Raw genomic sequence first — 27,907 nt, 5'->3', positions numbered from 1 at the left:
TTTCAGGAAAGCAGGCTATATTTATTCAAAAACTCTATAAAAGGTTACAATATAAGTCAAACAAAATTAGCTTTTATCACTGAGTTAAGTGACTCATATGTATCCAAATTCAGACCAAATCAAGACACAGAAAGGTTATTATATAGCCTAAGGAGCAAAAAGCAATAAACAGAAATTTCTTGCAATAAAGACACTACATAAATATACAAATTTATAGTTTTAACATAACACAAACTGGAAGTAGACGTGTTGGCTACCTTTCCTCAACATTAAAGTAGTAAATGTTTTATACTTGGTAAAAACATACACACTGAATAAAACTTTCAATCACATGTCTAACTAAAGTGTGAGCCAAGTAGAACGTGAGGTTTTCTCACGCGAAGATGGACATTTCACAAAGAACCCAAGTAAATCCATTATCACGTGTATTGCATAGGTGACCCATAAAAATGTTTATCATCTGTAAGTGTATATAGAAAACAAACTGCCAAGAAATTATATCAGAATCTTACTGAGGGTATTATAGAGACCTGCCTAGAAGACAGATTACTTATTTGGGGGCTTAAATAGCAGAGATCAATGTAAATTAAATAACATATGAGTGAAAAAATATACAATATATAACAACAAGAGGTTAGAAAACTGAATACTGTGGAAAAGATTTATTAGTCTGTACAAGGTGGTTTTGATAAATTATTGACTACTGTTACAGTAAATTACCAAGTTTTCATTGCAACAGCATTTTCCCAAACACATCAAAATCTGGAAGCAATATGCCTTTCTCAAATTGTCATTTAGTGTTCTTTTTTCCCAACCCTCAAAACACAGACATAGGTTTTTGAGTATCATATAAGCCATTTACGGAAGTCATAAGATAGATATTCATAAACGATACGTAAGCTAATTGAGGTACCTGGACAAACACCACCAACATTTATGAAACAAGGTGTTGTTTTTAAAAGTGGTAAGTACTAACATGAGCCACATAAATACACTATTAGTGTCCTTCCGTAACCAAAACAGGAAACCTTATTGCCATTCTGTTGAACATAACTAAAAACACTGAACAAAGGATCATGAATCCAATGTACATATCACAGAATTAAAACTCTAGTTAAGCAACTCAGCTACTCATTGAAGTAAATTAAAAAGACCAAACTTCTTTAACATATCAATGCTATTTTAGAAGCATCATCAGAACAAATAGATTTAATTATAAATTGGCCTGGACTACATCCTGTAAAGAGAATTTTGCTTAGTAGTAAAAGAGAATCTGTCAGCGAACATCCTAGGAAAGCTGTGGAATCATGCTTTGTTATTCTTGAAGAAATCTGCCAGGTTTGATGATACCTGTATATCTCCCAGTGGTTCTAGGAGTTCTACATACAAATTGATTCAGTAATTGATAGGAGTATTTAAGCAAAAAAGGAGACCAAAAGTAGAGTTTGTTATTGGCATATACTAGATAGGTGGATTTTTTTTAAATCACATGATACATGTAAATCATAAAATCAAATGTACTCATAAAGGTACACCTATTTTATGTTACATAAAAAACTGCAGATTGCAAACTGTGCATGCATACCAGAACATTTTACCTGGGAAAGCCGGTGAGTGGAATTTCTTGCAAATATTTACTGCCATGATACGAAACAAGTATGTGCAAACCGCAAGGTCCCTAAAATAGCAGTAAAGAGTTCATATACAGAAAGATGTCACTATCTGATCAAATATGCAAGAGGTGGCGTTTCCCAGAGTTTATAACAGAGAACAATAACCTCCACAGGCTCCTCCATGGCCTTCCTCCTTATATGACAGTTTCACTCCTTTATTCTGGTTCTCACTTTCCCACAGTCCGGGTGTCTGAATGATCTTTTCAACAAGTTCCTCAAAGGCGCATTGTACACCGTCACAGGTTTTTGCACTTGCCTCTGAAATTCAAGGAGAGAGATCATAGTATATTCTTTTCTGGTAGTACTTCTATGTTTTTGCAAGGAAACTATATGGCATAAATATCAGCTGACAATATATAAAGAGCCGAATCAACAATTTCCCCCATAGGTTTAATATTAGTAAACTTCCCCCACCTCTCAAAGTTGAGCTTTGTAAATTCTATCCATAAGGACAGTGGTATGTAAGCCCAAGATCTGTGACAGAACTGTAAATTATAAAGTCCTACTCAAATATTATGCCCAAGTTCTTGCCTTAATTTTTCAGTTAGTTATTAAAATTAGCTCCCCCAAACCGGTATTCTTCCTATTTTATTGTAAAGAAAGTGAACTCCAGGTTAAACAATCAATCTGGCTGTTTCATGTCTGTTAACAAGCAGCTACAGGGAGTTGGATAAATAGTATACAACTATGGACACTGGTTCCATTTTACATGTATGCTCATGAAACTCATGTGGGCACTTTGTCTTGATCCCCAAGTCCACACTTTCCTAGAGATTACCTTTTTCACTGCCTGAGATGACTGTTTTAGTCCTTCATTTTAAAACTCTTATCTCTCATCTGTCATCTAGTTTTATGTTGAGAAAAAAACAGAAGCAAGCTGGCAAGAACTACTGACAATCCCACTAACAGATTTACCAACTTCCCTGCAGATGTATCCTCATGCTCTGCCTTCACTCCTGTTACAAGGGATGACCTACCTCTGCTGCTACCTCAGGCCATCCCCTTTCCTAGCCAGATCATGGGATCCCATCCCTTCTCATTCATGAAGGATCACATGCCCTCTCTCTTGGATCATACCGATCAGCTTAAAAGCCTGCCAAAATTATTGTCCATCCTATTAACTAACTAACCAACCAACTGACTGGCCCTCCAGGCCACGTGCTCTTCTAGCAGCCACCCAGTTTCACCATTCTTTCAAAGCAAAATTGTACAGTTATCTACACAAGCTGTTTCCACTTTATTATCTCACATTCTTTCTTCAAATTACTCTCATTAGGCCTTTGTTCCCACCGCCCCATTGAAACTATCTTGTCAAGTCCAAGGTCCTCATCTAATCTGACATCTTGCAGCATGTGACACGGCCAATCACTCTGTTTCTTTAAGTACTTTGTTCACCTGACTTCCAGAACACTGAACACCCCTGGTATTTCCCCCTCACTGGCATGTCATTTGCTGCCTTATTTGCTGGCACCGCCTCTTTCTGCTGACTTCTAATGGTTGCAGCACCTAGGGCTTGACCTTCAGCCATTTTCTATCAAGCTTTTCCTGCAGTGATCACTCTGACCCCATGGCATTAAATGCTACCTAAATGCCAATGACCAGCACGTCCACTGGTTATCTGAAAGATGAATCATTCTTATGTCTAAACAGAATTCTTGATTCCCTACTCCCCTCCCTAAACCCATTCTTATCGCAATTGTCCCCATTCTTGTTAACGGCAGCACAATCCACCTAGTTTCCCATGCCAAAAACCTGGAGTTATCATTGATTCTTCTCTTTCTTTATTCTCCACACTCAGTCTATCATCACTGCCTGTGGGCTTTACCATCAAAACTATGTCCCGGATCTGCCAACTTTCCACCACCCGTCACTGCTGCTGTAGTCAGTCACCAGCATCATTCATCTGGGCCATTATAAAAGAATAACTAGCCTATTACTTCTGCTTCTCATGGACCATTTTCTACACGAGGTCATTTTTTTTTTTAAAGAATATCAAGTCAAAGCACTATTCGCTTGCTTGTTACTGTGCTTAGAATAAAATCCATTTCTTAACCATACATAATGTCAAGTCCAATGTGACCTTTTAAAATCTCATCTCCCATCATCACCATGCTTTCCCCCGACATCCACTGCTCCAGCCCACAAGCTTTCTTCCTGTTTCTTAAACACACTAAACTAGTTCTCACCTCAGGAAATACTTGCTATTCTTTCAGGCTGAGATGCTCCCTCTAGATCTTCATATGAGAGATTCTTGTTCAAATGGCATTGCCTTGAAGAACTTTCTAATCAGCTCCCACCCTGGTCATCTTCTCTCTTTACAATGTTTAACTTCTTTCACAGCATTACGTACGTATTTATCTGTTTCTCACACTAGAACGTAAGCTCCATGAGGGCAAGGAATTTGTTCATTTTGTTCACTATTATATCCTCAGTGTTCAATAAATATTGATTGAATGTTTATAAATGAAGGACACCCAGCAAGTAAGCAGGAGAGGTAGTAGGTCCTCAGTTCCTTTCTAAAATTCTCTATACCTTCCACTTATACCATCCCACTTATGATGCTCTCCCAAATCCATTTCCTGATTCCTGAGAGGCTCTAACACCATGGAGTAGCTAAGGCTGGCTTCACATCAGAATAGGGCATTTTTATATACTGCCTTCCAAGCCTCTTTCAGACTTGTGATAAGGCCCAGAGACCTATAATTTTTAAAAGCTCCCCAGGTGTTTCTGACACAGTCCATTTTTCTAGATGAGGGGTCAGCAAACTTTTTTTTGCACAGGGCCAGAGAGTAAAGATTGTAGGCTTTGTAGGCCATATGGTTTCCGCTGTAACTACAGAACTCTGCCATGACGCACAAAAGCAGCCCCAGTCTGTAGGTGACTGGATGGGCTGTGTTCTAGCACAATGATGGGGCCAAATGTGGCCCATGCTGTACTTGGCCAAACCCTGCTCTACCATGCTTCTGAAGTATTAATGTGCACACACATCACATGAAGATCTTGTTAAAATGCAGACTCTAATTCATAAAATCTGGGTTAGGGCTGGAAATGAAGCATTTCTAGCAAGCTCTCTGGCGGTGCCACTGCCGCTGGCACATGGACTAGCAAGTACCACCTCAGCACTGGGTGCCTGGCTTGACCGAATGCTGTTGCGTAGCGAAAGGAATGATGAGACTGTGTTCCGTACGACTTCATATAACGTGATTCCCTCCTTTTTCATACGGAAGAAAAATGAAGAACCTGATTCTACAGTTAGATGTTATAGCACAAGACAACCATGAACTAAATATGTATTTCTTATAATTCATAAGGAGAAAAATTCAGCAAAAACTCTATTTTAAATTCCACATGAATAATGAAAGGATAAATATTCACACACCTACCTATAAATAACATGGAATGCTTTCGTGCAAATTTCAGGCCTTCATTTCTATCCACTTCACGGTTTTCCTAAAAGATAAATGCAAAGATTAACAAAAGCTACCAAAATATAGAACCAAAATGCTAAGTGCCTAACTTCTTACCTTATCAATTTTATTTCCAACTAGCATGTTCACTATGTCATTTCTCGTGCAGTATGTTTCCAATTCATTTAACCAATTATCCAGTTTAACGAAGGTGTCTCTTCTTGTGACATCATAAACTGAAGTAAAAAGAGTCATTTATTAAATAAACATTAAAAATAAGAAGCGATGGCATTATATTTCTCATATGCAAATAAGAACTAACATTACTATATAAGCAAAGTTTTATTAAGCCTCTGATGCTTAACAATCAGTGTCTACTGATCCAGATGGAAGAAACAAACATATAAGAAAACACATTTGCATGCTTTAATTTTATTAACACACACTGTGAAAGAAATCATATCCTGTGTGATAACTGAAAATTAATTTAGGCAAAACAGCTATCTCCATTCTTAAAAACAAAAAAGGTCTGTTAAAAAACCAAAGTGTTTAGATTAAAATCTGGGGCAAAACACCAAGAAATTTTACATGAATTTAAACATCTATGAGCCTATTAATTTGTTGCTTACAAGAACCAGAATTTGCAACTTTGAAAAACTGCCTTCCTCTGTTATCACTTTCATCTTATTCTGCATTATAATAATAAAAACAATTATAGTGTTTTATAAACGTAGGAGATGCCAAAACCCAAACAATAAGAATCATTGTCGAATTAACAAAAATAAAACCAAAGCCTCAGAAGTTATGATATAAAAAAAAATCTCCCTACAACTGATCAATACTCATTTTAAACACTTTACCAGGAGCATTAAGAAAAAAATACTTTCCAACAAATTACATTGAGAATCTATATCTGGTTTTTAAATTTTGTGTGATTATGAATCAACAGTGTTAAGTGCTTTGTGCTATTTTTTCAGGACTGGTAAAACAGATTCCACTAAGCAATAGTCTTCTTCCTTTATAAACTGCAAGTATATTAACATGCTGCTAACTGAAGATTAGTTTCTGGTATTACTCTAAAACAGACGAACTATATGTGGATTAATCCTCAGTTATGTGCTCATCAATATGTGCTTTTAAACCAAATAAATTAGTCTGATCTTTATTTTTTAAATATTAGACAAAGGGCTGAAAATTTTTTTTTAAAGTTTAAATATTCATTGATATTAAATAAAATTAATACAACTTCAAGTTACATAAAAGGAGCCCTAGAGAAAAATAAAACAAAAATGTATTGACCTTCACAGACAAGGCAAATCAAAATTTCCAGTAATTAATAATATTCTTTAAACATTATATTAAAGTAAAACCTTACCTAATATAACACCCTGTGCACCTCTATAATAGCTAGGAGTTAATGTTCTGAACCTCTCTTGGCCAGCAGTATCCTAAAAGTGACAATCAGTTACTATTAAATAAAACAAAGTACGAATGACAGACATTCAAAAAACTAATTTAAAAGTAGAAAGTCGAACAGCATTATTAAAATATTAATGCACGAGCTCATTTAAAACTTGAAATTTAAATAAGATGCATTCTCTTACATTAAATAAAATTAAAAACCACCTCATTTCTAGGAAAAGGCAACTAAGTGCAGATTTTCTACCGCTTTGGTTTTAAGATTTTTATCACACATAAAACCCATTTCATTGAAAGCCGTGGTTCTCAACTCTAGCTACACAATGAAATTTCCTGGGAAATGAAAAATACCAATGCCTGGATCCAATCGCCAAAGATTTTGATTTAACTGGTCTAGGGAACAACAGAAGTTTTAACATCTTACCAGATGATTCTAACATAAAATCAAGGCTGAGAACCACTAATTTAAAGAGAATTTACAAGAGTGTCTTATTTTAAGGTAAGCAACTTTAGGTTAGACTTTTTAAAGTGTTGTCTATCCATGTATCTTCTTTTGGGAAAATACATAAAACCCATCCACTCCTTATTACTGCTTCACATAGGGGTGATGAACACAAGGTGTATACTAGCTAGGAAATCTAAATTTCATGAGTAAGGGATCTTTTCTGTTTAATCATCAATTTAACCCCAGCGCCTAGCTAAAGATAGCTGTCCAACTTTTATTGGGAAAAATGAATTAACAAGTCTCTACTTCAGGGCCTGGTTCCTTCTGTCTCCTTTCTACCACCCTTGGACTATGACTTGAAGGTACCTAAGACTTTGCAAAGCAGCAGTTGGCAATCTACTGCCTCAGCCCACTACCTGTTTTATTTTATAAGGTTTTATTAAATTAAGTTTTACTGGAACACAGCCAGAACCATTCACTTACATACTGCCATATGGCCCACCTTAGTATTGTGCTACATATTTACTACCAAGCCTTTTAAGAAAAAGTTTGCAGCCTGCTAATGTAAAATAACCTTTTCTAAAAAAAAAAGTAAAGACATAATATCAAATGTCAACTTAACTACCAGTCCCATGGTTGTAAATGTTGAGTTTAGCTACAGGGCAAACAGAAGCTTCTTTTGATATAAAAAGTGTTAATAACCTCTAAGAGGTTTATAAGATTGGAGAGGAATTTTAAACCAGCAGTGATGGGATCCAGCAATACCTAGTTGCTTAGCCTGGCCAAAGCAGAGGATACTTTAAGAAAAGAACAATAGGAAGAGAGTGTATGAGGTAATTTCTGACTCAAAAGAGAAACAGGAAAATAGCTTTCAACTTAAACCACTCTGCGCATCCACAACTCTTCCACAGATAAGCTTGCTAAGTGCAGAACGTCTTTGCTTCCAGGTTCTCACGGCTACAGAAACTGCCCGGACTCCTACCATGTTGAAGTGAAAAGTAACAACATTAAAACAAAACTTTCTACACAGATACATTTATGAGATAAAAAATGATTTTTCTCTTTACCAAAATTCTCTTTGCCTCAAAGTTTCTTACAAAACCTGCCTCTGATATTTAAAATTATTCAACTGCATGTTTACGCAAAACAATATAAACTAAAAGTTGCATAAAGTGCACTTGCTATCTTACTGGGATTATAATTTTGGCAATATGATTAGGTCAGGGCAAGGACCAAAATAAAACATTTTTGTCCCAAGATTTTGTTATAATGGGAAAAAAGTCATTCTACTTGCATAGTAAAAAAATCCACACTTTCATAATTTCCAGAACTAGCAGAAAGATTTGAATATAAATTTTGTTCCCTATGGTCTTTATTGAGATCAACTTCAAAAACTGCTCTGAAGAAACCTAACACAAAAATTAGAACTGCAATTCCTGTTAAAATATGCATAAAACCCAATGTTTTGAAGGTACAGACTACAACAAAAAATGTTTTACTGTTAAAATATTGCATGTGATTATGAACTTCACACATGAATATTTAATCAGGTCACTGTTTAAAGTCTTAGAATCTTTTGATTCACCTATAAAAAATGTTTAAGTAGGTATAATTTGGGCAAAAAACCTTGTGCCATAGTACTGAACTATAAAATTTATATGCTTAGTCAGAAGTTAGATTTTGGTAAGTGTAATGACGTCTTTGTAATATAAAAGACATGAGCTTATTATCTTTTATCCTGTGGTTTTATTTTCTGATGGGAGATGAAAAGAAGAGATTATTGAAGACAGAAACGTGTAAAGGGTTAGAAAGGACCTAGAAAGGAGAAATGATAGAAAATGGAAGTGAGGGAAGGATACAGAGAAAAACCTTAGAGGAGCTAAGTAGTTCATGACATGTACACGGTACTTTCAGGAGGCAGTGGGGGCAGGGCTATAATCGATTATTCACTTGACTGATCCTAGAAGGTCTTCCTGGTGGGAGAGGAACTGATTTTATTGATATAAATAAAACCACAGAAGAACGAGAGGAAACTATGGATTCATATATTTCTGATACTGAGTGAGAAGGTCCTGCTAAATATGATGACACCCAGATGCCGTGAGAAAGGAACTGATCTGACCATATACTAAAACCTTAGTTTGGTGAGAAAATCTCTCCTCTGACCCCCAACTCCCCAGACACACACACACTCATCCTGAACAAGATTTGAAGGTAAATGACAAACTGGAAAAAAGAAACACACACACACACACACACACACACACACACACACACACAAACATTAACATACAGTCGCCTTTAGGATTTAAAAGACAATGACAGTGAAAAAAATTAGCATTTGACAAAAAGCTAGTATTTTTAATATAAAGATTTAATCATGAAAAAGATGAATGCTAATATAGAATGGGCAGAGTACATAAAAAGAAAATTCATTAAAAATTTAATCAATAAATGTGTTTTTTCAACCTGTTTCATATATATCAACATTAAATCTTCACATTCTTTGAGCCAACATCCTACATCCAGGTATACACCCTAAAGTAACTGGACAAGGGTACATAGGATGTATAAATTAGGATGCTCATCAGGGCACCATTGATCTTCATGAAATACTAATAACAACGTAAATATCTTTCACTAAGGGTTGAATAAATTAAGATGTAGCTATAAGATGGAATATAGGTGGCCACTTAAGCTGATGTACCTCTACATTCATTGACACATAAAAATGTACAGTGTGAAAAGTGTGTGGGGGGCGGAGAACAAACAGGTGAAAAACTTAAGACAGAATCCTTTTCTTTGAAAAACTGCACATACATATGTTTAGCAGTATGCACAATAGGTAAAGACTGTTAACTAAAATGTAGACAATGATTAGAGATGAATTTTCTTCTCTATTTATTTGTTACTGTTCCAATGATCTTTTTTTAAAATATGCCTGTATTATCCTTATAGTCAGGGGGAAACCTCTCTTCTTTAAATAATAAAAATGTCACTTCAAAACTATCTGCCAGCCTTATTAGGCAGGAATTATAAAGTTAATGAACAACCTCGGTATGAAAGATCTCAGAGCAACGAGCAAGCCTTAGATCCTACTCTGATCTGTATCTTTCAGAAATAGGTGACAAACCAACCATAAAAAGCATATGGAAAATCAGGCCTGCCTTTTGTACAAAAAGCAGCCAACATTCTTAAACTGTTCAATACATTTTACTATGGCCTAGTCCAACATTTTTCAAATTTTCTGTTAGGCATTGCTGTACTGATTGATATTAAATAAATTTTGGGGAGCAGGCGAATAGGCCACCAATCATGTAAAGTAGTGTATTTAGAAAAAAATTCACAGGAAAATATTAGACACACTTATATAAGTACTTGTTATTTGAAATAAAATGTTTGTTAGGAATAGTGTGCCATTCCGAGAATGCCAAGAAGATGGATGAGATCGTACAAGACATGAACACTTGTGGTTTCAATCTGTAACTGACGCCCAGATAGCACTTAATAAATAACTAACATGATGAAGTATGTCTCAATTCGATGACTGCTGACCAGTTCTAACATTATCATGTTATAAAAATATATTTATATAATTATCATAAAAATTGAACATAAAATACATTTTTATAAATTACATATGTAATATATATTTAATATATTAGTAGTCATATTTAGATAAACTGATATGACAGATAGAAAGAAAACGAAAAGAAAAGAAAAGAAAAGAAAAGAAAAAAGAAAAGAAAAGAAAAAAGAAAAGAAAAGAAAAGAAAGGAAGAAGGAAAGGGAAAGAGGAAAGGAAGGAAGGAAGGAAGGATGGAAGGAAGGAAGGAAGGAAGGAAGGAAGGAAGGAAGGAGAGAGAGAGAGAGAGAGAGACAGAGACAGAGACAGAGAGAGAGAGAAAGATAGAGACAGGCAGACAAATATAGACACTTGGGTGTGTTTGACAGCAAACGCTACCTATTCGTCATTACCATGAAGAGGTCTAGTTAGTAGAGCAAAGTGGATCAGAATGGTTGGGTTCGCAGGCAAATTTAAAAAAGCCAGTAAAGACTAGGCATCAGTGTTAAAAAATAAATCCAAAGTTGGCAAACTCAAATTTTATAAATATTTATACCAACAAATGTGAAAAACAAGTTTTTTTCCTAAGTATCACTTCATTTCCCTTCTCCCCAACAACTTCCTTTAGTGTTAGTTCAGTCTAAGCTGTCTTTTTAAAACTTTAAAGAAACACATTCAATAACAGTGATTCTCTCTGGTAGGCAAGATGATTTTTTTTTGATACCTTGTTCTGGTTTTAAATATTCTGAAAGGATGATATACTTTTCAAATTTAAATACAATAGGCCTAATTACCCAATTTTAAGATGTTAACTATTTTTTATTCTTTAATAAACATCAAATCTCCTAAGTTATTTGATACAAGTTGTTTGTTCACCTCTAGAACACTACATACATCAATTTATACTTCTTTAAAAAGTATGAGTTTAATATTTATACAAATACATTTTAAAAACTCTTACCCATATTGCAAGTTTAGCCTTATTTCCATCCACTGAAATTGTTTTCACCTTAAAGTCAACACCTTGAAAAAAATGAAAATTTTGATAAGAATCCCAGTAAGATATAGTTTTAAAATCAATTACCAAGAAAACCAGAAAAGAGAAAAGCCACATTATCAAATGCCCAAATTCACACCCCAAGTTCTTAGAGTTATGGATGCAAAGATTAAAAAAACGTGCCATTAAAGTTCAGCAGCTTCGGATTTAATCAGGATAAATGAAAACCAGATGCTTGTAGAATTTGAACACTCACCTACTGGTGCTTCTTGAAAAAAGAAAAATTTTTTTGAAAAAACAACATTCAATGTAAGGCCACCGGTGATTGACTATGCACACACACATTAAAAGCCAAGAGCTAGAATTCACAGTGCTAATGGAGAGAAGAGTATGTACGTATGGATGACAGCGGATGGGGACAATTTTCAGGGGCTCCCTAAGCATCTATACACTATCATCGAGAGCGCTGCCCACAGACCCTCCAACTCAGATTCTGAATACAGGCAACTTGGAAGACTAATAAAATACAAAAGGGCCACTCACGCCTTGTCTTATGAATTCTTTGTTTTGTTTTTATCCTATAAAACTGTACTAGTTTTATATAACCTCATCAAAGATCTTGCTACTGCAAAATTTCAAAATGAGAATTTACATACGAAAACATTTGTGCCTGGCCCTCTAAGAATGTTCATAAGAGGGGTGCTCAAAGTTCTGTGAAACTCTTCTATTAGTACTAATTTATGTTAAGAGAAGTTATAAGAAGTCAAATAAGGTTTTACTAGAGCAACCCCACCCTCCCCCCAAAAACCTCTCCCTTTCCAGGAAAAGGAGCTGACACATGCCATCTGGCTTAAATGAACAGTAACTGCCCACATGTCTTTAAAGAGTATCAAAAATAATATACAGTCTACCCCACTGGCCAGAGGGAAAACATTAACTCAAGAAGCTTGGAAAGAAACTTTCAAAAGATCTTATTAGCTTGTCACAATTAATTCAGAAAAGCAGCAGCTAAGATGAACAACACCCTCATATACTAAATTCTTAGAACACCTGTAACCAACAAGGAAATATATCAGTTATTCTTGCCTGATTTTTGGCGATCCATTACATATACAAATTAGGTAATAAAAACACATTTCAAAATGTGCATTATGCCAAGTCTCCTGTATGCCAAAGATTAAAAAAAGTTTGTTCTTTTGGGCTAGAGTGATAAGGAGTTGATAAAGCTATGCCTAGAATGACAGGCAACAAAGTTAAAAGCCAGTGCCAATTACACAGTCAAAAGAAAACCTAAGTATAAAGTTTTTTTGCAGCCAAAAATACAAGAAAAAAATCCATTAAATAATCTTGTATTCACTAGGTCTAGATAAAAAAATATATATATGTTATGCCACACTACATAAAAATATGAAATTATTTACATTTTATTCATATTGTTTTAGAAAACAAAGAAAATTTAGATGAGGAAAATGGTTCTGACTCAGTAAGGATACTAAATGAAGACCATTGCTAGACATTACATAGCGATAGCTTGTCATAGGTATTCTATAGCTAAATTCTCAAGGCTTTTCAGAGTAAAGAACTTTTTTTTCCTTAACAACCCCATACAGTACACTCAAGAACAAACTGGCCTTTTGCCAGCTACCAGCTAATTTACTCTGCCCTTGAAAAGAAACTCCCTGTTCCCAGAATGGTTGTTTTCCTCCCCTCCCCCAATCTCCTTCTCTTTCACAATTTCCTGTTTTTGCCTGTTTGTGGACAGTCTAATGACTGTCTCTGTTATATGTATAATTTGCATGTCTGTAACTGTCTTCGAGTTATTCTTCTATGACATCAGATCTTAAAGTTACAGAGAATACCCTCAGGAAACACTGCTCACCAAAGTCCTACCTTCCAAGCCAACAGGCACAGGTGGCCTGAAAGGGCATCTCATCCGGATCCAGACTCAAGTCCCCACTCGTCTTCCCTTATTTCCTCTAGTGACTCTCACGTGCTGACACTCAGCTTTTTAGCTCTCATGTGCTCAAACTGCTTTGTCACCAAACCTGGCTCCTCTGTTTTGCAGGTGACTGTTAATTTGTCTTCACTGGTGGAAATCTTTTTGATAAATTTAAACTCGCCACCTTCTTACTAGATTTAACTATCCTTTCGACCTCCTCACGTGGAGACAAGGAGCTCATAATAGAAGCAGAATGTCTAGGAAAAAACACTCCTGTGTTTCTCTTCTACTCTACTACAACACTGACTACTTTTGTCACCAGATATGTGGTTGTTTTTCCCATAACAAGCAATTCACCAACTCTCCGGGAACACCAGCTGCATGTCCTACAATTCAATCCAGTTCTGATACTATACCTAGAGTTAGAGTCAGACCCCACAGAGTAAGTGCTAGGTCCCACAAGGCCGCCATTTCAAATGCCAATTGCAAATCCAAGTTACCAGTGCTTTTGACAAAATGGCTGCAAATCAGAGATTCCCATGATCCCCTCCTTGATTCGATTAATTTGTGATATCAGCTCACAGAACTCAGAGAAAGTTTATTTACTAAATTATCCTTTTATTTTAAAAGGATACAACCTAGGAACAGCCAGATGGAAGAGATGCACAGGGTGAGTATGCGGGAAGGGGCACAGAGCTTCCATGCCCTCTCCAAGCATGCTATCCTCCCAGAATCTCCACGCACTTGCCAACATGGAAGCCTTTCCCCTCAGATAAAGAACAAAACAAAAATGCCTACTGTCACCACTTCTATTCTACAGGGTACTGGAAGTTCTAGCCTGAACAATTAAGAAAGAAAAAGGAAATAAAAGGGAGAAGTAAATTTATGTCTGTTCTGAAAACTCTTATATTTAGAAAATCCAATGATTCTATTCCACTCATACACATAAAAGAACTGAAGAATAAATGAATTCAGTAAAGTTGTAGGATACAAAATCAACACACAAAAATCAGTTGCATGTCTATAAACTAGCAATAAACAATCCAAAAAGAGGATTAAAAAAAAAATCCCAATTATGGTAACATCAAAAACAAGTAAAATACTTAGGAATAAATTTAGCCAAGGAAGTTTAAGACTTATACACTGAAAACTACAAACACTGCTGAAAGAAATTAAAGAAGGCATAAATAAGTAAAAAGACATGCTGTGTTCACGAGTTGAAGACTTAATATTTTTAAGATACAACACTACCCAAAGCAATCTACAGATTCAACACAATCCCTGTAAAAACTCCAACAGCTTTTTTACAGAAATGTTAATGAAGTGGCTTTTAGACTCCACCTACAGATGGGAGCTTGCTGTCAGGGGACCCAACCTTGTGATTAGAAGTTTGGAACTTTTACTCCCACCCCCCACCTCTACGGGGAGAAGGGCTGGAGCTTGACTCAGTCAACAATGGCCAGTGATTTAATTAATCACGTCCAAAGAAGGGGGCTAGAAGAGCTTCCAGGCTGGTGAGCACATGGAGGTTCAGGAAGGGAGGCATACCTGGAGAGGGCACGGAAGCTCTGCCCCCTCCCCACATACCTTGCCCTGTGCATCTCTTCCATCTGCCTTTCCTGAGTTACATCTTTTTATATTAAACCAGTGATCTAGTAAGTAAAATGTCTGAGTTCTGTGAGCTGCTCTAGAAAATTAAATGAATCAGAGGAGGGACTCGAGGGAACCTCTGATTGACAGCCAGCCAGTCAGAAACACAGGTGACAACGTGGGACTTCAACTGGCATCTGAAGTGGGGGTTTGGGGTGAGGGGAGTGGCAGTCTGATAGGACTGACTCCTTACCCTGTGGGATCTGATGCTATCTCCACTTAGATCATGTCGGAATTGATCCAGCTGGTGGCATGGGAAACCCCCCTTCACATGAATTGGAATTGGGTCCAGGAACCCAAAAGAAATGGATAAAAAAATGAGGCACACGCATAGAATGGAACGTTATTCAGCCATAAAATGGAACGAAATTCTTACATATATTACTATATGGATGAACCATAAACACATTTTAAGTGAAATATTGTACTTATATGAGGTACTCAGAAGAGGCAAATTCACAGAGACGGAAAACAGAATAAACATTATCAGAGACTGAGAGGAGAGTGGAGAGGGAGTCATTTTATATTGGTACAGAGTTTCTGCATGAGGTGATGAAAAGGTTCTAGAAATGAACAGTGGTGATGGTTACAAAACCATGTGAATGTACTTAATGCCAATGAAGTGCACATTTAAAAATGGTTAAAATGGTAAATTTTATATTATGCATATTTTACCACATTAAAAAATAAACAAATAGGTATCTGGAGAGTCTATATCTATTAAAGAACTTGAATCCACAGTTTTTCCTTCAAAGAAAAAAAAAAAAATTCCAGTGCCAGAATGAATTCTACTGAATACTTAAATAATAATCCATTCTAAACGAACTCTTCCAAGAATTTAAGATGAATACTTCCTTCCATCATTCTGAGTTCTACATTACCCTGATACCAACACCAGACAGACACTGCAATTAAAAAAAAACTACAGAATAATATCCTCCATGAACATAGATGAAAATCCTAAACAAAAATTTAAAAATACATGTAAAGATGTACAAAATATTTATAAAAGAACAACACATCACAGCCAAGTGGGGTTATCCCAGAAATTAAAGTTTGACTTAATATTGAGAAAAAAATCAATGTGCACTTCATTAAACTAAAAGGAAACTTCACAAGATCAACTCAACAAATGCAGAAAAAGCAATAAACAAAATTCAACATGCATTCCTAATAAAACCTTTCAGCAAACTAGGAACAAAAGTGAACTTCTTTAATCTGATAAACATGAAAAATTTACAGCTAACATTTACAGCTAATGGTAAAGACTGAATGTTTCCCCCTTAATACCAGGAACAAAAAAAGGGTATCAGCTCTCATGACTTGTATTCAACAATGTATCGAATATTTTTAGCCAGAGTAATAAGACAAGAAATAAAAGGCATCCGGATTGGAAAAGAAGGATGTAGAAATCCAATGGATTTTATGGGGGTAAAAAAAAAAATCTCCTGGAACTAACAAGCAAGTTTAGCAAGGTTGGAGGTTATAAAATAAATGTTTTGAAAAATCAAGTTTATTTCTATATATTAACAACAAAGGGAAATTGAAAAAAGATCTAAATACCATTTTACATAAAAATCTATGAAATACGTAAGGCTGAATTTAGCAAAAGATGTGAAAGACCTGTAACAAAACACTTGAGAGAAATTTTAAAAGATGTAAATCAATGGAAAGATGTAACTTGTTCAGTGATCACAAGATTCAGTATTAAGAGGTCAATTTTCCCCAAAATGACCTAAAACTGATTCAAAATGAAATACATACCTAATGTAACACACTAAAGTGTACAACTTCTAGAAGAAAACATAGAAAATCACTGCGACCTTCTGTTAGACAAAGATACACAATGAAATCGTCATCCATAAAAGAAAAAAAATGATAAACTGGATTTCGTCAAAATAAAAAAGTTCTGCTCTTAGAAATATATTGTTAATGACAAGAGGAGCTATGGACTGGGAGGAAAATATTTGCAAAGCATAAATCATCTAATAAGAGACTGATATGCAGTATATATTAAAGAACTCTCAAAATTCAACAATGAGAAAAGAAAAAACCCAATTAAGAAATGAACAAAAGATCTGAATGGACACTTCACTCACATGCATATACATGTGATGTGTGTATGTATGTACCTACATGTGTACATGTGCTATATAAGCACTTTAAAAGATACTCCACATCATTGGTCATTAGAGAATGCATATTAAACCACAATGACTTATCAATACACTCCTATAAGAATTGTTAAAATTGAAAAGGCTTATCATACTAAGTATAACAGGTGAGGATGTGGAAGAACAGGAACTTTTATACTGCTGGTGGGAATGTAAAATGATACTTTATTAAAAATGGCCAAACTGTTTTCCAAAGTTAAACATGCATTTGCCATACAACCCAGAAAAATGAAAATATTCAACAAACTGGTCTATTTGTAATCACCCAAAATTGTAAACAACCCAAATGTCTTACAATGGAGTGAATGGATAAAACAACTCTAAAACGTCCATACAATGGACTACAAATCAGCAACAATAACACAAAAACTAATGACATGCAACTTGGATGTCGCTCAAAGGCATATATGCTAAGTGAAAAAACTCAGTCTGAAAACATTACATACTACATTGTCCCATTTATATGACATTCTCAGAAAAACAAAACTGTTGTGAAAAGGACCAATCAGAGGTTGCCAGGGGTTAAAGGCAGGGGAAAAATGTGGCTAACAAGGAATAGCACTAGGTACTTTTTCGGGATGATGGAACTGTTTGGCATCCGAGCTGTGGTGGTAATATGACCATACACACGTGTGTTATAATAGATATTTTAAAATTCAAATAACTATGCCAAAAACAGATCAATTTTACTATATGATTTTTTAAATATTGTTATCAACGCATATGCTAGCAACAAAATAGGTCAAAAATATTTTCTGAAAGAGTTATCAGAGAACATTATTATAAAATTCCTGCTTCTTTTCTATTTAAGATTTACTTTGATGCCTAGTCCAAGATTGATTTTATGACATTGCTCCATGGGCTTTTAAAGTAATGAGTTTTTTATTCAAAAGATTTGTTGATGGTGTTATTCTATTTCCCTATAGCCTTATTCGTGTCTTCTGGATGTATCTAATTATGAAAGAGATATAATGAATCTCCTGATATAACTATTTTAATCAAATTCTTCTCTTACGGATTCTGCTTATCGCTTATATATATAGCTTCCATATTCGGTATGTACTTGTTTATGACTGCTATGATGCTTTGTTAATTTACTAGACTTTTCATCATTATATAATATCCTATTTTATTCTGTCTAATGTATAAACTTTAAATTCCACCCTAACTTATATTACATTACCATCTCTGCTTTTGTATTGTTTGCATTTGCCTGACCCATCCCTTTATTCTCGATCTTTATTTGTTTTAAGCACTCTTCAACTCCATCTGACATCAGAATTATTACGAGAATTGGACCTATTCACACTTAACTTACTGATATATTTCATTATGTTGCTTCTCTTGTTTAACATCTTTGACATTCTGTTCAAATCTGTTTGATCCTTCTTATTGTTCAATTGTATTACTGTGATGTGATTAAAAGAAAACCAAGTTAGAACTTATGAGGCTCAGTTTAGCCTGAGGTGCTTCACTAAAAGTCTAGATCAGTAAGTTTAACTTATCAAGGAACATATACATTCTTGCTTTATGTGCTTTTTCAGTGTGTGAGAGGGGGCACAAGAGGACAGCAAGGAATGAGGCATCAAAAGAGATACTATGAAAGTCTTAAGTATCCAATGGAGAACAAAATTATGAGTTATAAATTATGAATTAAATCCCCAAATCTGAGTTTAGAAACAATTTAAAAAGTGTTAACGATAAATGTGATAAGTGCTCTGATACCTAAGAGGAATTATTTCCAATAAATAACAAATAAAACAACAACAAAGAGGGCCTGGAAATTAAAAATCACATTCCTAAATCAAAGATTTTAAATGTTCAAACTGAACATTCGAACACACCACACACAATATCAAAGCACAGCAAAACTTGTTCTCAGAGTACATCTTTATTAAAGAATAAGACTAAAATAAGGAAAGTTAATACTCACCTTAAGAAACTAACAAACTAAAAGTAGAAAGGCGAGAGAAAAATAAAGCAATTCCCCAAACAATAAAAGATGCATTCCTTAGAAAAAGACTAAAATAAAATAAAATATACAAGCTTAGAAATGAGAGGAGAGCATAAGCACAGTTAATGAAGAGTTTAAAAGAATACTATGTGCGACTAACTTAAGAGATAAGTTGAGATGCTTTCCCAGTAACACACCCAAAACTGTTTTAAGTAAGAGAAAACCTAAAGAAGCTAGAATGGTAAAGGGAACAGGATCAGGCTGACTCACAGGTGAAATGTAACCTTTAAAGAACACATAATTCCAGTAATATTGAAGCTAGAAAAGACAACTTAAAAAGATGGAAAGCTCCTTTGTTTTATAAACCAGTACAACTTTAATACCAAATCCTGATTTTTAAAAAAAATACAAAAAAGCAGAGACCATCTTCTGTATAAAAATAGACGTAAAATTTCTAAAATATTAGTCAACAGAATCCAGAAATGTCAAACAATATGAGCGAAGACTTATTGAGAAAAGTAATATTTCAGTATTAAAAAAGTCTATCAACCATTAATGCCAAAAGGGCATATGAAAAAAACCCCACAACCTTTCCTAAGAAAACCTCTAGGTAAAATAGAAAAAAGAAACTACTTAACTATGATGAAGCATTTGCCATTTGCATCATTCTAAATAAAGAAATGCTAGTGCCATTTTTATCACTTTATTCTAATTAAAATGTTTATTTGAATGAAATTATATAAAATAAAAGTTATATTTTTCTTTGAATTGTCCCTTATTTCCAAATATTTTTAATAAGTCTATATTATGGAATCAAACAAGTATAAACTCACACTACTTTCCATTTTAATTAAATTATCTTTGATAAGTAAGTCTAAACTATAAGGTAACTTATAGAAGGAACAGATTTGGTCTCTGCCCTTAGAAGCCTAATTGGTAATATGAGTGCACAGTCATGGGTATTTTTTAAAAGCTTACCAAGGAAGTGATAAGAATCACCGATAAAAATCATCAACCAATAACAACCAAAATTTGTCTAACTTTAGTGGAACGACCCTCGAATAACCACCCTCAAAAAATTTTCTTATATTTTAACAATTATAAGTCCTACAGATTAAGAAATAGGTTCTGAGCCTGTCTTAAGTAGAGAACTAGTTTCAAATTTTCTATATTTTAATTTGAAAAAACTTTTACTTAAAGCACTCTTATATTCAATGACTACCTAAAACAGATTTTAAAAACTTGAAAATAAAGCAAATTTTGCCTATTTAATCAAATTACACAAAGTTAGTACAATTACTTCCACAAGGATCTATTCTCAATGCTTAAATTTCAACCAGTTCTATCTATGCAGTTGATTATGTGTCTCGGCTAAGTACCTGATTAAGTACCATTACATGGCCTTGTCATAGCAGAAAAAGAAATCTTAATACCTTTTTATAAACACTTCCATGGAACAAAAAACCTGATCAAAAAAATTCTTGTGATTCTGTGTGTTCATTTTTATGTTAGAAATGTTATCTTGAATTATATCTTTAAATAATTTGTTGTGTTTCATTATGTTTCTTCTGAGACTCAAAGATGCATATGTTGGATCTCTTTTTCTGATTTCCATATCTACCTATTTCTAATATGTTTGAACATTTTTATTCATTTTGGTCAATTTTACCCATTTAGTCCATTTCTAGCTTCTATGTCCTTTACTGTGTTTTCCAAGTCTCATTGGTCCTTGTGATCCTTCCAATTTCACCTTCATTTCAGTTTTGGTTTTATTTTATCATCTTACTTGTTTTTTTTCTACTCAATAACCTTACGCTGCATTTTCTCATGTAGTCGCACTATCTCTTCCCTTCATCTTCTTTATAGCAATATTTTTCTGGTGAGTATTCTTGATTTCTCCTTTGTATTTGTTTTTTTTCTGATTCTTTTTGATTCTTGAATGGTGGTAGTGGCCTTGAGCTGAGCTGGATTCCTTTTGATTTCCCATCTTTGAAGGAGATGAGGTTTTCCTGAACAAGGTATTTTATAAGACGGTCATGCAGAAAGCCAGAGTGGCTCCAGTTCTGGACCGCCAATACTTTTTCTTAATTCAAGATTCTACAAGATATCGTTTAGTTTTTTATTTCTCACCAGCCAGTGCAGACAAGTAGCCTTGAGGTCTGTCACAAGGCAAAGGCACAGCTCCTCCCCTACTGCTACAGACACAATCGCAAAAGTAGCTTACTTGTATAAGTCCTTGTTTGGCTTCATCTCCCCAAATTCTTACAATCAAACCAAGTGCAGAGAAACTCCTGGCATTAGCTCAAGAAACTGATTTTGCTTTTGCAAACAAGGGATTTGGGTTTTTCACGTCAGGGTGGGCCCTCAACTGTATAAAGCATCTCTTGCTGGTGCCAAGCTCTGCAGCTGTGGTATCTTCGCTCTACCTTCTTCCCACGTCCAGTCTGCTTAAATGAACCTCCACTGCTTTTGGCAGCAATGCCATCTATTTCGTGGTCTAGGGTTTTAGCTGTCTTCTAGTTTAGAGAAATATGGGTTTGTGTTTTAGTTTTTCCCCTCTCTTTGTTGTTATTGGCTAACTGCCAGAAAACAAAAGAAGAAATGTCAACTTTAAAGTACCATCTTCAAAACCTAAATTTAGCAATCATCTTTAAAGAATATTTTCTACAAGACAAATTTACGTGTCTCACCATATTACTGAAAGATAAAGGTGTGCTTTCTCTACTATTTTACTGTGAGGGAAAATATCAATTTTCCACAAAACACTAATTTTCACAAAGCCATTAACAATTGAGCTAATTGTTTTCATTTTACAAACTCCTGTATACTGGTTATAACCAAAGGCAGAAAATAATCTGAAACCTAAATGTAAAAGATACTTTTTAGACCCGGGACCTGTTTGGGGTACAAATTTATGTATATTCTCAGCAGTATGCCACAATCTTAATATCTGTTTTTAAAGCAGACAAAGCCTTTTTAGTAATAAGGCCAACACATGACCTGTCATTCTGCAAGTCCCCAGATTCTATTTCCGCTTGAAATGAAGGTAGATAGCAATATATTATAACATAAGATCATTCTCTTAATAAAACTTTAACTCTAGGCAAGTTTATTTTCCTGCCAGTTACTATTCTTCCACTCATTATCTACTACTAAGCATGTTATGAGCAAAATAAACTTTTACAACTAATATTTTTTTTAAAGAAGCAAATAACATACCAAAGCCAAATTAAAATGGATGAGTTACTACTGTTTTACATAATTCTCTTTCACACAACAGACTAAATCTGTAAATGTTTACATGTCGCACAAAAGCTAAGTAATGCCTGATATAATTTATGAAATATTTAGAGGTATTATGAGTTCATGTTGATAGAAAGAAACCAAGAACTCTTCCTCACTGAATTCTCGAATCATTTTTACTACATTCTACTCATCAACTCATGAAATTTTAGAACTGGAAGAAAAATGTATTCTCTCTCACCAAAACTGCTCAATTTACAGATGAAGGCAATGAAGTTAAACGCCTTGCTCAAGATCACAACCAGTTCGAGGCAGAGCCCAGACAACTGTACTGCTGACTCAGCTCTTCCAACTACTGCAAGCTGTCTCTTCACACCTGTGTATTGCCGTCTACTCCTCAAATATGACACCAGAATATTTAGCTCTATCGTCTCATATACTCTAAGAAGTTGGTGAGGCAAACCACTCTCAGGAAAACTAAATTTCATTTTTAAACCACTATCGGGTTTTCTATATTTCATTTTAAAAAGGCATTTAGGTATCGCTGCTCCTAACAATCTTTACTAATATTGATGAGTATGTTGAGTATTCCAGATCCTGTAGCAAATGCTAAAAGAACAAAATTAACACATTCTATTGTTAGGTGATACAGTTAGGCCCATGATAATAGAGACCAAGTCTGTGTTATCCATCATTATAACCCCACCTCTTAGGACATTGCCTGGCATACAATACATGTTCAGATAACTGGATGCTGCTAAATAAAAGACAATCCACAGTACAGGAAAGAAACTGTGTTTGCAGATAATCATAACACTCACAGTGTTAACAAAGTGCCGTGAGACAACAGCTAAGGAAGTTAACTTTGCTTGGTAAGATCTACTGAGGCCTCAGAAATTTAATGACACCAAAGTTAGGCCGCGCAAGACAAGTAAGATTTCAACAGACACGGAAGCAATGGGGTGATGAGAGGAGGGTCGAGGGAGTTAAATTTAACAGCCTAAAGGCAAAGAATGACCTAGAGTTTCTAGTAAAATTTTAAACATAGACTTACCTATTGTTGCTGCAAGTTCTGGGTCAAAAGTATCATCTGTGAACCTCAAGAGCAGGCTAAAAGAGAGGTTAAAAAGACAGATTAGAAATATGACTTTTCTTTCTAATCATTTGATAAATGTGTTCATGATTGTTAGATTTTGTCACAAATTAGATGCATCTAAGAATAGCTGAGGTAGGTCTGTCCCCTAAACAGTGCCTCAGTGCAGGTTATCTATAGAGGAATTAATTATTGGAAAGGTACTTAAAGACTCCCAAAAGCAAGTAGTTTACTAGAAAACATATTCCCCATGCTCCCCAAAGTGTGAAAATGTTTACGCCTTTTTTTTTTAAATTGTTATATCCTTCTGAGAAAATATTACCAACGTGTCATGCTTTACGCGAATGAAAGGGGGGAAAATACGTCTCTTAGACTGCAACAAATTATTATTTTTTCAATCTGATGTGTAATCCACTCTGAATTCAAGTGAAAACAGAGAGGTGTCTAGCATTTGTAACATGGAAAATGACTACCTAAATGAGACAAAAAGATAAACTATTGAAGAGTAAAGGTAGAAAGATCACATGATGCCCAGAGTATACTCTGGCAAATGCTTTGCAGGGTGTGTGAAATTACGAAAGCAATAGGCAGCTACTGAAGGCTTTTAAAGAAAGAAATGGCAAGTACTGCTTTACATTTTGAAAAGTTAATGCCAGCAAAAAAAAAATGCAGGAGAATCAACAGAAGACAACTGCCATGGTTATGGTAAGAGATTAACGAAGGCCTTAACCTAGGAAATGGTAAAGAAACTAAAAAGGAAGGGGTGAAATGAAAGCAAAAGACACCAGAAAAGTACTCCAAGATTTTGCATCTCCCAGAATTATTTTATTAAATATGAGGCAGAAGTGCCAGCTATTTGAAGTTCTTCAAAAATAAAATCTAAGCTTGTGTTAAAGTCCTGGATTTATAAAATTAATCAATCTTCCCTCATTATCTTCTAAAAGTTGGATAAGACTGTTCTAGTGACCTGTTTGCATTAATGAAGTCAAGGCAATAGCTATCAGACGTCTGAGCTGCAGAAAAATATTTCTATAGGTTGTAATTACTGCTGTTAGTTTTCCGTTTGCTTGTTTTTGTACAGAGTATACTGCAAAACAGAGTGGCCTCCTGAGAGTTCCCAAACCCAGTATCATTGACGGTATTTGAAGGATTAATTTGCCTTTCCTTGGTTTTGCTTTCTTGTGTTTACCATAAAACCAGCACCACAAAAAGTAAAACAGAAAGTCAATCTGTAGATTTTTCTACTTAACACTGAATCCACTTGACTATAACTACTTTTATTTACTTTCAACTTGAGTTAGGTGAGAGTACTAAGAAGAATCTTAAAAGACTACCTAAATTTTTCTTCTCTCTCCAACAGAAAACTTTAAATTAATAAAGTGAAAATTTCACTAAAAATTTCAGTCAACCATAATTTAAGAATAAAAAAGGAATGTATCTATACTTGGTCATTTCAGAAAACATTATTACAAAAACATAGGTTAACATAACTTTATATAGTAGTAACAACGATGCCTAAATAATAATAAAAATAAAAACAACAGAATTGACTATTATCTACTGAACATTGACAATGTGCCAAACACTGAGCCAAGGGTTTTTCTTACATAATTGTTAACCCTTACTACAATGTCATCAATGATACTTTGTCAGGAAAGGCAGGGAATGTATGGTGCAAAGCAACAAATTTTAATGCAGACTCAGTGTAAGTCAGCAGATCTTAGCCAGGGATACACTGGTTGCTCAAAATGTATTCTAAATTCTACACATGCATTTTTCTAGGCAGAGTCCACTTCTCTATTGGATAGTGAAAGGAATCCACAAACTGAAAATGATTAAGAACCACTGCTCTAAAGGATGTATATTTAAACTTCCATATTTTCAAAGTTAAAAGTGCAAAAACCTTTCCATGAATAGCTACAGATGGAAGGAGTAACTACCACCATTCTCTTAAGAGAAGACCGAATTTATAATAAAGTGTGATTATAACTAATCTGCATTTATTAATTTACACAAAATTAGACAAAAAGGTTGGGGATATAGGAACATAGGAGGGACAGCAATTTATGTAATAGAAGATCTCTATAATTCCTTCCAGTTTCTGAAACACTTTGCAACTTCTTCACCATGGAATCAAAGAATCTTATACATTTAACATTAAATTGGATGTGTCTACCGCCATGCTGCCCTGAACAAGCCCTATCCCATCTGATCTTGGATGCTAAGCAGGGTCGGGCCTGGTTAGTACTTGGATGGGAGACCACCAAGGAAGACCAGGTGCTGTAGGTGTAAAAAATAAAAAAATAAGGGATTGTAAGCTGATGAGGTCCTTGCATTCTGTGAGGTCAACCAAGAGTTGCCTCTCCTTAAACAAACTAACAAACAAACAAACATTAAATAGGATCTGAGAGATTTCTACTGCAACCTCATTTTTCAAAAGAAGAAATGAAAGCCCAGAGTGGTCAAGTACCACACACAAGGTCACACAACTGGCAGCACTCGTTTCATAATCCCAATCTCCTGGTTGCTAACACACATGCTCATTACACTCTAAGGATGTGAAATAAACTGGAAAAAAAACCCACTACTTAGTTAAGATATCCTTTGTTGTGCAATGATTTCTCAACAACACAAGTGACATCTCACTTTCACGAAAGCTAGATCTAGAAAGAAATAGTAATAAACTTCTGGTTAGAACAACCCTTTAAGGTTATATACGTGTTGTTTTTGTACTAACTACCTTAAAAAGCATATGCTTCTATTTTAGTAGTCATTTATTCTCTTCAGATCCAGAAGATACGTACTCTGGGTTATTTTCCATACTTTATTACATTTACAATAATATATATTTAGCTAGAAAAATAAGCCAACTTTCTCTTTAAATGAAATCTTTCCTTGAAACAGATAAAGGAGTTAAAATTTTGCAATGATCACGGTCACACAACTGGCAGCCCACAGCGCTTCATTAATTTATTTCTTCTTATGTGCAAATCCCTTACTCCAATATACCCAGAGAACATTAAATGAGGAAAACTGTGAAAATATGTTGTCAAACTTTTAAAATATATAAAATTTCATAACATATTACAGAATGAGATTTCGAATCCTTAAGCATCTAAAAAAATTAAGACTTTATGAAGCGATTTTAAAGATAAGTTTATCAGAGGTATAGCTAAAATGCAAAATTGTTTTCAGATTCTAGAATACGAATATTGTTTAAAGATCATGATAGCCTATAACCTACTCATAATATGCATAACTTCACCCGGAGAACTTTGTTCTGTTCTAAGACCTGGATGAAATCACTACCCTCTTTCAACACCCACCGAGCTCCACGTCTTACCTAAGACGCAACTCTATTGTCAATATTATTTTCCCCCAAGAAAGGAAAGGCACAATGCCACTTTTGTCTTTTTACCTCTATTTGAGGTAGCAGAATGAGAACTAACAATTACCCATATTTTAAAAGGTGGTCCACAGCTTAAACTCTGGCACCTTAGACCAAAGTGAATTATTCAAGTGGAAGACCAACAAGCTCTTTCACAGTTGACTTATATAAACAAAACAAAATCAAACCATAAAAGCAGGGGCAACAGGGTGCACCAAAATAGGCCAGGAATGTGATCTAAGGAATGTCATGAACTTCCAGTAGAGAACATTACGTATTTAGGAAAAGCCCGACAGAAACCCCAAAGAGACAACTCTTAACTAGCGGGATGACAGCTCGCCTGAACCCCGAGGCTCCCAGACGAGGCCCCCAGACGAGGCCTCGCCCTCGGCCCGACTTGGGCTCCAACCCGCCCGCCACGCCCTATGCTCTCCCGCAGCAAACCGGCCGGCCAAGTGGCGGCCCTCGGAATTCCTCTTTTTTTTTCTTTTTTTTTTTTTTTAACTTGAGCGACGACGGGGAAAACCACCCCGGAGACTCGGGCCTGGCAGAGGCCGTGAAGCAGGCCAGCGCGGGGGGCAGGGGCGGCAGCACCGCGCGGCGGAGGGGCCGGAGCGCGCGAGCCGAGCCCGCCCCAGGCCGGCCCGCGCCCGGCCGCCGCCGTTTACCGTTCTCGTCGCGGCCCAGGAGACCGCGGCCACGGAGGCAGAAAGAGCCCCGCCGCTCCATCACCGCCCGCAGACCCGCCTCACCTGGACTTGCCCACGCCACTCTCGCCAATGATGAGGATCTTCAGGGTGGTCAGCACGTCCTCGTCCATCCTGACCCTGCTCCGCTCCGAGCCCAGCCGCCCGGTCTGACTCTCTTTCCCAGGGAGAGCTGCTCGCGCATGCGCGCTGCTCGGCGACTGCCACCTTTTTACACGGCTTTAGGTTGCAGAAGCCCCGGACTCCCCATTTC

The 27,907-nt window shown here is 35.6% G+C and overlaps 1 protein-coding gene and 1 pseudogene across 1 annotated transcript; one reads left to right on the top strand and one right to left on the bottom strand.

Annotated features, from left to right (window-relative positions):
• Positions 1 to 27,907, bottom strand: RAB18 (RAB18, member RAS oncogene family). The gene is made up of 7 exons (XM_039839670.1): positions 27,700 to 27,907; positions 23,521 to 23,576; positions 11,471 to 11,532; positions 6,456 to 6,528; positions 5,198 to 5,316; positions 5,057 to 5,123; positions 1 to 1,931 (listed from the first exon to the last, which is right to left on the bottom strand). Exons 1-7 carry the CDS (start codon positions 27,765 to 27,767, stop codon positions 1,759 to 1,761), a joined length of 618 nt encoding a protein of 205 aa, XP_039695604.1. The 5' UTR covers positions 27,768 to 27,907; the 3' UTR covers positions 1 to 1,758.
• Positions 25,730 to 25,848, top strand: LOC120584151 (uncharacterized; annotated as a pseudogene).

The sequence above is a fragment of the Pteropus medius genome, unplaced genomic scaffold (assembly GCF_902729225.1).
Source record: "Pteropus medius unplaced genomic scaffold, Ma_sr-lr_union100, whole genome shotgun sequence".
NCBI lineage: Eukaryota > Metazoa > Chordata > Mammalia > Chiroptera > Pteropodidae > Pteropus > Pteropus medius.
Note: the sequence above shows the minus strand (reverse complement) of the source record. Positions and strands in the feature narration are given on the sequence as shown.

Coding starts and splice junctions, on each gene's coding strand:
- RAB18 (XM_039839670.1), bottom strand. CDS start 27,767: ATGGACGAGGACGTGCTGACCACCCTGAAGATCCTCATCATTGGCGAG. Junction 23,577..27,699: donor AGTGGCGTGGGCAAGTCCAG/GTGAGGCGGGTC, acceptor CCTCTCTTTTAG/CCTGCTCTTGAGGTTCACAG. Junction 1,932..5,056: donor GCATTCCATGTTATTTATAG/GTAGGTGTGTGA, acceptor CTTGAATTTCAG/AGGCAAGTGCAAAAACCTGT.